The sequence below is a fragment of the Mustela erminea genome, chromosome 6 (assembly GCF_009829155.1).
Source record: "Mustela erminea isolate mMusErm1 chromosome 6, mMusErm1.Pri, whole genome shotgun sequence".
NCBI classification, from domain to species: domain Eukaryota; kingdom Metazoa; phylum Chordata; class Mammalia; order Carnivora; family Mustelidae; genus Mustela; species Mustela erminea.
This window is the reverse complement of record NC_045619.1, coordinates 139,730,420-139,742,459: the sequence shown is the minus strand read 5'-3', so window position 1 is coordinate 139,742,459 and position 12,040 is coordinate 139,730,420. Positions and strand designations below refer to the sequence as shown.

Below are 12,040 nucleotides of genomic sequence, written 5' to 3'. Positions count from 1 at the left end.
AAGGTATCTACAGAATCAATACAATCCCAATCAAAATTCCAATGGTATTTTTCACAGAACTAGGACAAAAATTCTGAATTTGTATGAAACCATCTGCGACAACACGGATGAAACTAGAGGGTATTATGCGAAGTGAAATAAGAAGTCAGATGCAGAAAGACACTGCGTGATCTCACTTATATGTAGAATCTAATAAAACAAACAAACCAGAAACTGACATACGGATACAGGAAATAAACTGTGAGTTCCCCTGAGTGAGGAGGGGTTCGAGGGGTGATTGAAATAGGTGATGGGTATTAAGAGATATAAAGTTTCTGTTATAAGATAAGTCAGTCACAGGATATAATATTTAGCATAGAAAATACAGTTAATATTGTAGTAACTCTTCATGGTGGTGGATGATAACTACACGTTTCAGGAGGACCATTTTGTATTGTATAAAAATACTGCACCACTCTGATGTACACTTGGGACTAATAGACTATTGTATGTCAACTATACTTCAACAAAAATAATAATAAGTAACAGGCAAATAACTGTTCTTCAGAACCTCCTGAGTAACCTGGCATTCCCACAGCTGGGTTCTTTGGAGGTAGAAAGCCAATGAATAACTTTTCCTATAAACAACAATACCCCAGAAAAGTGAATAGTTCATTTATGTTATCTAATATCTTTCACTAGTGTGCACAGGTAGCTGTCATTCCCTCAGAAAAGCAACTTCCAAAATTTTCCCACAGCAAATCATCATTCATTTCAATTGTTGCTTTTTACACTCACCTGTGGTATTTAGTCGGTTATTCTGTTTGACATGCAAGATCTGACTAAGTCAGGACATCTCGAAAAACAGGCAATTAGAACATTTTTTTTTTTTTTTAAGGAATAGGTAGATCAGGAAGAGAATTACCCCAGAGTAAGAGAACCTTTTGACAGAATTCACCCTTCTACCTCACGGCGCAGGCCCACTGTAAGCCTGCGTCTCTGCTGGCCGCATGAGGGAATAGAATAGTGCGCACGCATTTTGATCTACTGTCCAACTTCTGTCTCTTCAAATACATATACAGTAGATGAACAAACAAGTATCCCGTCTTTGGCCCTCACAAAGCTCTGCTTCATTAAGCAAGTCACGGGCTGCTTAGAATCCTTGTTATATAAATAAAATAAAATTCTAAAACACAATCAAACAGACAAACCCAGAAGGAAAGCCCTTTCCCAACCAACTATGTTAAAAATTAGAAATAATGTATCAGCGGTGTTTGGAGAAGAAACTCATTTGGACGAATGGAAGGTGAACTGAAAGATAAAGGAAAATATGGAGACACTTCCCCGTGTCTCCCAGTGAGGAAGCCATAGGGGCAGCCTGCTTAGATCTCCACGTTTGCTGGGTGGGAGGTGGATGAAGGGTTGTCCAAGCCTTACCTTGGTCTGGAATGTACAGAACATGTGCGTTAAGAACGGATGCTCCCAGGCCAGGGAGAGGACTCTCTTCTCCACCATTGTACACTCAACATCATCGTCCATCAACACCACGTCTTTCTTTAAGGCTTTTATTGCAAAAAACTGATTGGTTTTCTTGAACTCTGCTAGGAAGACCTAGAAGGAAAGGTAGGAAGTAACTTTATTTTAGAATTTGATCTCATACTCCTTAAAAAAGGACAAAGTCCTGAGAGAGATCTGTGTTGGCTGAGAACAGAATTTCTTCCCCAATCCGCCTCTATTCCCCTTTACAGATACAAAATAGAGCATTTCAAAAAAAAAAACAAAAACAAAAACAAAAAAACCCAAAAAACAAAATAGAGCATTTCACTGATTTTAGAATATTACCTAGTAGTAGTTTCACACTTGCTTTATACCTTTCAAAGGGTTCCACAAAACTCATGTACAATTGGATGAGTTATTGTCAGTCCCAGAAAAATTCTGTTTAAAAAAGTATGATCTGGGACGCCTGGGTGGCTCAGTGGGTTAAGCAGCTGCCTTTGGCTCAGGTCATGATCCCAGCGTCCTGGGATCGAGTCCCGCATCGGGCTCCTTGCTCCGCAGGGAGCCTGCTTCTCCCTCTGCCTCTGCCTGCCATTCTGTCTGCCTGTGCTCGCTCTCTCCCCCCCACCGATAAATAAATAAATTCTTTAAAAAAAAAAATTAAAGGGCGCCTGGGTGGCTCAGTGGGTTAAGCCGCTGCCTTCGGCTCAGGTCATGATCTCAGGGTCCTGGGATCAAGTCCCGCATCGGGCTCTCTGCTCAGCGGGGAGCCTGCTTCCCTCTCTCTCTCTCTGCCTGCCTCTCCATCTACTTGTGATTTCTCTCTGTCAAATAAATAAATAAAATCTTTAAAAAAAAAAAATTAACAAAAAAAAAAAGTGTGATCTGTCTGCCCGGGGACCTGAGTAAAGTCATAATATGAATTCCCAGAAACTGAGTGCGTGCTGAAGGGAGCAAGGAGCAAAGAGGAGGATTTGATTACGTTTGAAACATCGTGCAAATGAGCCTAAAACTGAGCTCTAAGATTTACCCAGTTTTTTCAAGGTGAAAAAAAGAATACAGGGGAATAGAATTTTCCTTATAGGCTTAAAGAGTGCACACCATTTCATCTGACGGCATAGGCACCGATGCCATTTGTAGGTCCTACTGTGTGTCACATACTCTGCTTCTTACCTAATTCTTAGCTTGGGACTTTCCACAAGACAGATAGTAATAATAATAATAATAAAAAAAAGATCACTGGGTTTAAAGAGTAACTTCTCTTGGTCAAATTCATGGAACTACTCAGTGGAAAAAACACAATTCCAAATTTACTTTTTTTTACTTGATTTCATGAATCTTATATGAAAGGACACCAGATGGCATATAATGGAGAGTTTCTACAACTTCTGTTTTTGCAACTGATGCAGCAACAGATGACTGACAGTTGTGAGGACATGGCATTTGGAAACAGAAAACTACAGCTTGGGTCTCTACTCATGGACATTTACTAGCTGTGGGAACGTGGGCAAATCAATGAACCTCTCTGGGCTTTGGTTTCCTAAATGTGTAAAAGAGATAATTGTCCTAACATTCTCCAACTTGCAGGACCATGGTGAAAATCAAATGACGGCCACATGGGAAAGTGATTTGGAAACTATAAAATGCTCTTGACATGACAGTTATTAAGAATACTTGTCATTTGTTTCTTGACTTTTAGGGAATGTCAAAGTCAATGACACCAAACCAGTACTAAAAATGTATGTGTCTATATTTAAAATAATATGGTGCAGATACATAGCTTTGGGGTAGCTGGCTTGATAGAGGACATAGAACTTATCCATTTGTAGGCAAATGGATAATGTGCACATTCCTAGAAAATAATGCAATTTTTTTTTTCTGGACCTCAAAGTAAATTGAGAATAAGAATATACAGAGGCTACCATTTTGCTGAGAAGCCATACTTCCTATCTAGAGCCAAAAGAAAGAAGGAAAGCAAGTTTTAGAGTATTCTCAGGGTTGTAAGAAAGGGAAATATGACTGTCCCATTTTGCTTTGGTGCTTTGCCCTCCTTTCTTTGGGTCCCACGCTTCAGTCTTCTCAGTCTGTAGGGATTCAGGGTCCTGATGGCAAAGGGCATATTGCTTTGGACATAGAACGGGGGATACCTGAGTCTCTCAGTTGTCCCTTGGGATATTTTATGAAGGCTTGTAGGTTTAACCTTAATGTCTTTCTTATTAACCTTGTTCAAATATAGAAACCCACATGGGAACAAAGAATCATAAACATTTCGTTAACAATTAAAAGTGCTCTACTGGTAATTGTTTCTTTCAATAAAACATCCCCAAACCAGTCATAAACTAAGAAGCTGAAAAGGCAATTTCCATCTCTATAATGGGCTTTCAATTTTTGGTAACAGGTTATAATTGCACATTAATTGATGCTAAATTATAATGAAGACTAGCTATAAAATTGCCTATTACACAGATTAACACCAAATGAGCCTGCTGTGTTTCATATTATTGTGGAAATGAACTAAAAGAATTAATGGAGATCAGCTAGTTTGCAGGGCAGAACAGATTTTGCCAAAAGCAATGCAGTGGGGTTGAAATCCAAACCCAGTTGGAGGATAATGTGATTCAGCTGTGGTGATGCTTAGTTGCGTTCTAGTTTATTATTAAATAAACTGGGTGAGTTTCCCAGCCAAAGTCTGGTGAGCAGGTGTGGCGTATAATGCTGGCTTTGGATGTACAAATTCATAGAAGTAGTCTCTGGCTAAAATTTTCCTAGGAGTTTCATCCAAGAATAAAACTGAGAGTGTCATTAATATAATAGATTGCCTTAATATCTAGAATAATCTCAAGGCTCATGTTTCACATCATCTCTCTTTACATTCACTAGCTTAAAGGTTTTTTTCCATCACTGATAGTTGAGCGTAAATTGTGTCCTCTTCCTCCTTTTCCTTTTGTCCTTTGTGACTGACAGAGACAGCCCATAACTCGAGTGTGTGGCAGGAAGGATTTAGAGGGGGGACTTTCCCCATGAAACTTTTCTCATGACTCTCAAGCTACGGCTTTGTTATGAACTGAATTGTGTCCCCTCTGAAATATTTACATGCTGAAGTCCTAAACCCCCGTTCCTCACAATGTGACTGTATTTGGAGGCAGGGTCTTCACAGAGATAATCAAGTTAAAATAAGTTCATTAGGGTGGGCTTTCATTCAGTATGATTAGTGTCCTTATAAGAAGAGGAGATGAGGGGGCGCCTGGGTGGCTCAGTGGGTTAAGCCGCTGCCTTCGGCTCAGGTCATGATCTCAGGGTCCTGGGATCGAGTCCCACATCGGGCTCTCTGCTCAGCAGGGAGCCTGCTTTTCTCTCTCTCTCTGCCTGCCTCTCTGTCTACTTGTGATCTCTCGCTGTCAAATAAATAAATAAATAAATAAATAAAGAAAGAAAGAAAGAAGGAAAGAAGAGATGAGGACACAGATACCCAGAGGAATGATGTGAAGACACAGGGAGAAGATGGCCATATACAAGCCAAAGAAACAACTCTATCAACACGTAGGTCTTAGACTTCCAACCTCCAGAATGATAAGAAAATAAATTTCTGTTGTTTGAATCCCTTAGTCTGTGATACTTTGTTACATTTGTCCTAGCAAACTAATACAAGACAAGACATTTGATAGAGAAAAAAAAAATTGCATTCAAAGTAAAACAACACTCCAAGTTTGAGAGAAGAGCCAAAAAGAAACAAACAAACAAACAAACCCCTGTAAGAAATAGAAACTGGCTGAGGCAGCTTTTCATTTCCTTGATGTCCAAATATATCAAACTCATAATTGTGTGGGATGTACATCTTTGAAACAAAATGGCTTGGCAACAATGATCCCCAGGAAGCAGACGCCAGTACTTCCTAGAATTCTGGGTTTCCTTTTTACTCAGACCCCTCTCTACCCTGGCAAAAAAATGCACAGGAATGTCCTCTCCACCCCCATGACCATTTCTGGTCCCACGAGTTTAGGAGCTTTGCTTTTCAATTTCTCTAGGTTGGTCTGTAGAATTCTATAGTATCATACCTTGCCAAAACTTCCTTTCCCCAACATTTTGTGCAAGATAAAATCCTCGATTTTTAGTTTCATATGTACAGATGGTCTTTCTATGTTCGGTTCAGGTTCTGGACGATGGCACATTTTCTCCATCTCATCCAACGGAGATTCCCAAGAGATTCCCTGAGGCTCTGAAAATAGCAAGCCAGCAGTTAAAAGTAAACAAGAAACAATGGAGGATCATTCTAGTTATTTTGAGAACACTCTCTCTTCCACTTCCCACTCGCAGGCTCCATCCACAAATGGGGGGGGGGGGCAGTTCCTGTGAGCCTGACATTTGGGGCATGGACTCTTATCTCTTATCTACTCAATCAACTGGGAGAAATTTCATGTTAAGAAACATATTCTAATTAGCAAAAGATCAAATATGCAAAACAAAGGAGCACTTTAAATCATGTCAAATCATGGGCAAATAGAGATTTTAACCAAATTTGAGGAAAAAAGGGTTCTCAGCTACTTGCATGGCTCACAGGCACAGTGGCAACATGTGATGTTGCAAGTGAGGGTTGAGGAAATGGAAAGCAGACTGATGGAGATCTGATGCATCATCCCTCACTGTATTCAAGTCAGCCAATTTATTCCTCACCTAATGCCAGAGGAAGTACAGAAAACTTTGTTGGAAACTTTCTTCCAACGCTTTACAACATTTCTTCCTTTTTATTGAAATATATTTGACACACCATATTATGTTAATTTAAGGTGTACAACATGTTGACTTGATACATTTATATATATATTTATATATATTTATAATATATAATATATATATATTATGTTATATTGTCACCACACAGTACATCATTAGTTTTTGGTATTGTTTGAATGATACATTTTTATATTGTGATACATGATGGCCATTTTGCAACAGCCTCTCTATCACATCACAAGAATTTTCTTTTTTCTGGATGGAATAATGACATTTCTTTTATTTTCAATCTCCAGATTTACCTTTCATCTTCTCCCTAAACCCAAGGGAAATAGATACAGGCATCCCCCAGGTTTTTGAAAGTTCATGTTTGCCACTTTGCTTTCATGAGAGATCTACATTATTACCTGTTTTTGCTAGCTGAAAAAAAAAATCTGGAGAGGATTTTCTCTTTTCCAGAAAAAAGAAAAGTACAAATAATACCCTGCATTGGTCTTGCAGCAAGCTGGCAAGAGTCAGCACACCTGAACATCGAGAGTGGTCCCATCCTGTCCCTTCCCCAGGAACCACACTCAGCAGCCCAGCATCCCCAGCATCCAGAGTTTTGAACTGTGTGAGCATCTGTGCTTGATGTCACATATGCTGTGCCTCAGTTAGCAATATGTGTTCTAAGCTATTAGAAAAGCCTAAGGTGATTTTTTTGGGTCTGAGAATACTCAAAAATTGTTCTATATAAAGTAATAGTAATTGTTCCTTTGCTTTATGCCATTCTGGCTTACAAAAAATTTCATGGGGGTATCATGGGGAAGATGGCAGAGAAGAGGATCTTGAGCTTACCTCGTCCCATGAGCACAACAAGGTAACAGCTACAGCTATGCAACTAACACTGAAAACGACCTGAAGACTGGCGGGACAGACCCTCCATAGTTGATTAGAGTCAGGAGGCCACGTTTAGAAAGATGGAAGGAGTACAGATACAGTTGGGAACCAAACCCATGTGAGACTAACCACAAATGGGAAGGACACCACAAGCACAGAGAAGACAGAGGATCAGATGCCACAGAAGGCACCCCTGGCATGGAGGCCTGTACTGAGAAGACAGATGTCAATAACATTTGGCTTGGAAAACTCATAGGCCTTGAAACTAGCAGCTTTAAAAATCAGCAGCCTTAACTCTGGGGAGAGCAGGAGGGTGACAAGAAACTGAGTCCCTATCATACAGAACTTAAAGAACCATCATAATAACTTGGCTCAAGACAACACAGAAGCAGCAGTTAAAAAAATGCCTGGGGGATATATCAAGATCTATGGATTAATCTTAGAATGTGTGCAGGAGAGTCAGAGATCTTCAGGGGATTTTTCTGGTAACAAAACTATTGGCAGGCACCAAGAGAAATCTCTTTTCCTTCCCAAACCTAGATAGCCAGATGATTGTGAAATCCATCTACCTTGACAATACCACATGCCCTGCCCCAGCCATCACCTGTGGACCTGCCCCATTCAACCTGCCCACTTCAGCAGGCATCCCCCTAAAGCAGCTCTTGCCCCACCAACCCCACAGGAAAACCCAGTAGGGACCAGTACAACTCCTAAGTAACTCCCCATCCTAAGTAACATCCCCATCTGCAGAGAGGAGATAACTTCACACACTAGTGCGCCCCTCATTCCAACATTCAGTCTCACCTAGTTGTGCGGGGAGGAATCGATGCCCCTCAGTGAACCTGCAGCTGTGGCAGAAAGGTTAACCCTAGATAGGCTGATTGTTGGCTCCACCCACCAACAACCCCACAGTGGCATTAGACAGGCCTCTCAGTCGTTTGGGGAAGAAAGCCTGCCCCGTGCACCCGTAGCAGGCAAAGTAGGTCAGTGCAGCCTGCTCAGCTGAAGGCAGTTATGGCTCAGCCTCCCCAGTAGGGTACACACAGTCCAGCCAGGGACACCTCTGGAGCTCCTAATTCTTATGACCCGGGGAACTGCACTTCATGACACCATAGGACCTCTTCTCATCAAGGCCATTACTTTCAAGACCAGGAGATGTAGTTGAATGCCTAATATGCAGAAAAAAACACAGACAAAATGAGACAGAGAGACATCTCAAATGAGAGAAAAGGACAAAATCACAGTGAAAGAGCTAAAATGAAAAGGAGATAAGCAGTTTTCTTTCTTTCTTTTTTTTTTTCTTTAAAGATTTTATTTATTTATAGAGGCAGGCAGAGAGAGGGAGGGAAGCAGAGCAGAGAGCCTGATGCGGGGCTTGATCCCAGGACCCCGGGATCATGATCTCAGCAGAAGGCAGAGGCTTTAATCCACTGAGCCACCCAGGCGCCCCAAGCAGTTTTCTTGATAAAGAATTCAAAGTAGTAGCCATAAAGATACAACCAGACTTGAGAAAACAGTGGATGTCTCAGTGAGATCTTCATCAAGGAGACAGAAAATATAAAATAAGAACCAGTCAGTGCTTTAGAATATAATAACTGAAATAAAAATACACTAGAGGGAATCAAGAGTAGGTCAGAGAATGCTATCTGAAAGGGATGAGCAATCTGAAAGAGAGAGTAATGGAAAGCAAGCAAGCTGAATAGCAAAAATAAAAAATAAAAAATAATTTAGGGAACTTGGCAATACCATTAAGAATTATAACACTGCATTGTAGGGATTCCAGGAGGAGGAGAAAGAAAAAGGGGGACAGAAAATATATTTGAAGAAATAATAGCTGAAAACTTTCCTATTCTGGGGAGAAAATAAGCTTTTTAGCCCAGGAAGCAAAGAGAGCCCCAAACAAGATGAACCCAAGGAGGTCCACAATAAGACCCATAATGATTAAAATGGCAAAAAGTCATGATAAAGAGAGAGATCTTAAAAACAGCAAGAGAAAAGAGAACAGTTACAAACAAGGGAAACCCTATAAGGCTATCAACTGATTTTTCAGCAGAAATTTTGCAGGCCAGAGAGCGTGGCATGATATATTCAAAGTGTTGAAAGAAGAAAGCCTGCAACCAAGAATAGTCTATCCAGTAAGGCTATCATTCAGAATAGAAGGAGAGATAGAGAGTTTCCCAGACAAACTAAAGTTAAAGGAGTTCATTACTACTAAACCAGCTTTATAAGAAATGTTAAGGGGGAGTTCTTCAGTGAAAAGAAAAGGCCATGATTAGAGTAAAATTATGAAAGGAAAAAATTTCACTAGTAAAAGCAAATATATAGTAAAGGTAGTAGATTTATTATTTATAAAGCCAGTATGGTGGTTAGAACACAAAAGTAGTAAAATCAATTATATCTACAAAAATGAGTCAAGGTATTCACAAAATAAAAAGGTATAAGATATGACATCCTATACATCCTATACATAAAGGGGAGGAGTAAGCATTCAGTGCTTTTAGAATGTGTTTGAACTTAAGTGACCATCAACATAATATAGACTGCTGTACACATAAGATGTTATATATGAACTCAATGGTAAAAGCAAATCAAAAGCCTATAATAGATATACAAAAAGTAAAGAGAAAAGAATCCAAGTGTAATACTAAAGAAAGGCATTAAATCACAATGAAAGAGTAATGGAGGAAAGAAAAAAAATAAAGAAAAAGTATAAAAATAGCTAGAAAACAATTAACAAAATGGCTATAAGTACACCTGTCAATAATTACCTTAAAGGTAAATGTACTAAATGTTCCAAAAAAAAGGTCATAGCATGCCTAAATGGTTTTTAAAAAAAAAAAAGATCCATCTATATGCTGCCTACAAGAGACTCACTTCAGACCTAGAGACACATACAGACTGAAAATGAAGTCTGGGAAAACATATGCCATTCAAACAGAAGAAAAAAAAAAAAGGCTGGGGTAGCAATACTTACATCAGACAAAACAGACTCTAAGACAAAGGCTGCATCAAGACAAAAAAGGGCACTACATAATGATAAAGGAATCAATCCAACAAGAGGACATAAAATTATGAATATTTATGCACCCAACATTGCAGTACCAAATTGAATAAAGCAAATATTAACATGTAAAGGGAGAAATTGATAGTAATACAATAATACTAGGGAAATTTAATATACCACTTCTATCAATGGATAAAAGGTCAATAAGGGAACAGTGGCTTTGAACAATATATTAGAGCAGATGGATGTAACAAGATATATACAGAACACTTCCACCCAAAACAGTAGAATACCCATTCTTCTCAAATACACATGGGACATTCTCCAGAATATATCACATTAGTTCACTCACACAAAAAAAGTCAATAAATTTAAGGATACTGAAGTCAGATCAAGCCTCCATTCCAACCACAATGGCTTCAGAATACATCACATGTTAGTTCACACACACACACAAAAAAGTCAATAAATTTAAGGATACTTAAGTCAGATTAAGCCTCCATTTGAACACAGTGGTATGAAACTGGAAATCAATTAAAAGAAAATAATCTGGAAAAAACATGAACACATAGAGCTGAAGGACATACTTTTAAACAACAAATGGGTCAGCAACTCAAAGAAGAACTCAGAAATTCATGGAGACAAATAAAAACAAAAAGACAATGATCTAAAATTTTGGGGCCATAGCAAAAGCAGTTCTAAGAGGGAACTGTATAGCAATACAGGCCTATCTCAAGAAATAAGAAAAATCCCAAATAAATAACATAACCTTACACCTAACGGAGCTAGAAAAACAAAAACAAAGCCCAAAGATAGTAGAAGGAAGGAAATATAAAGATTAGAGAAGAAATAAATTAAGTAGAGACTTAAAAAATAATAAAAAAAATCAATGAAACTAAGAGAGGGTTCTTTGAAAGGTAAACAAAATTGATAAACCTTTATTCACAATCATCAAGGAAAAAGAAGACTCAAAATCAAATGAAGAAGAATAACAACTTTCACCACAGATATACAAACGATTATTTAAGAAAATTATGAAAAATGGAGTGCCATCAAATTGGACAACCTAGAAGAAATGGACAAATTCCTAGAAACGTATTCCAAGACTGAATCTTGAGGATATACAAAATCCAAACAGACTGATTACTAGTAATCAAATTGAATCAGTAGTCAAAAATTCCCAACAAAACTCCGGGACCAGATGGCTTTCCAGGGGAAATTCCACCAAGCATTTAAAGAGGAGTTAATACCTATTCTTCTCAAACTATTAAAAAATATACAAGGAAGAAAACTTCCAAATTCATTCAATGAGCCAAGATTACCCTGATACCAAAACCAGGCGAATATGATACCAAAAAAAGAAAACCATGGGCCAATAGCTCCGATTAACTTAGATGCAAAAATCTTCAAAAAATATCAGCAAACTGAATTCAGCAACACATTAGAAAAAACAGTCACCACAATCAAATAGCTTTTATTCCAAGGATGCAAGAAAAGCTCAGTATTTACAAATCAATCAATGGGACATACCACATTAACAAGAGGAAGGATAAAAACCTTATGGTCATCTCAACAGATGCAGAAAAAGCCAGAAAAAGCATTTGACAAAATAAAAAAGAACATTCATTCATGATAAAAACTCTCAACAAAGTGAGTTTAAAGGGAACACCTCAATGTAATAAAGACCACACATGACATACACACAGCTAACATCATACTCAATGGTGAAGAACTAAAATCTTCTTCTCTGAGATCAGGACAAATAAGGATGTACACTCAAGCCACTTTAATTCCACACAGTACTGGAAGTCCTAGCTGTCACCATCAGAAAAGAAAAAGGAATAAATACCATCAAAATTGATAAGGAAGAGGTAAAACTGTCACTATTTGCAAATGACATATTATCTTTAGAAAACTGTAAAGACTGCATCAAAACACTATTGTACCTAA

The 12,040-nt window shown here is 38.5% G+C and overlaps 1 protein-coding gene across 11 annotated transcripts in view; it reads right to left on the bottom strand.

The window, feature by feature from the left end:
- Positions 1 to 12,040, bottom strand: part of PRKCQ (protein kinase C theta) — a 182,078-nt gene that overhangs the window by 88,015 nt on the left and 82,023 nt on the right. For all 11 annotated transcript variants that reach the window (XM_032349801.1, XM_032349802.1, XM_032349799.1 and 8 more), the window contains 2 exons: positions 5,532 to 5,692; positions 1,417 to 1,590 (listed from right to left, as the gene is read on the bottom strand). In XM_032349801.1, the coding sequence (XP_032205692.1) occupies positions 1,417 to 1,590; positions 5,532 to 5,692 (335 nt within the window). The remainder of the gene's footprint in view (positions 1 to 1,416; positions 1,591 to 5,531; positions 5,693 to 12,040) is intronic.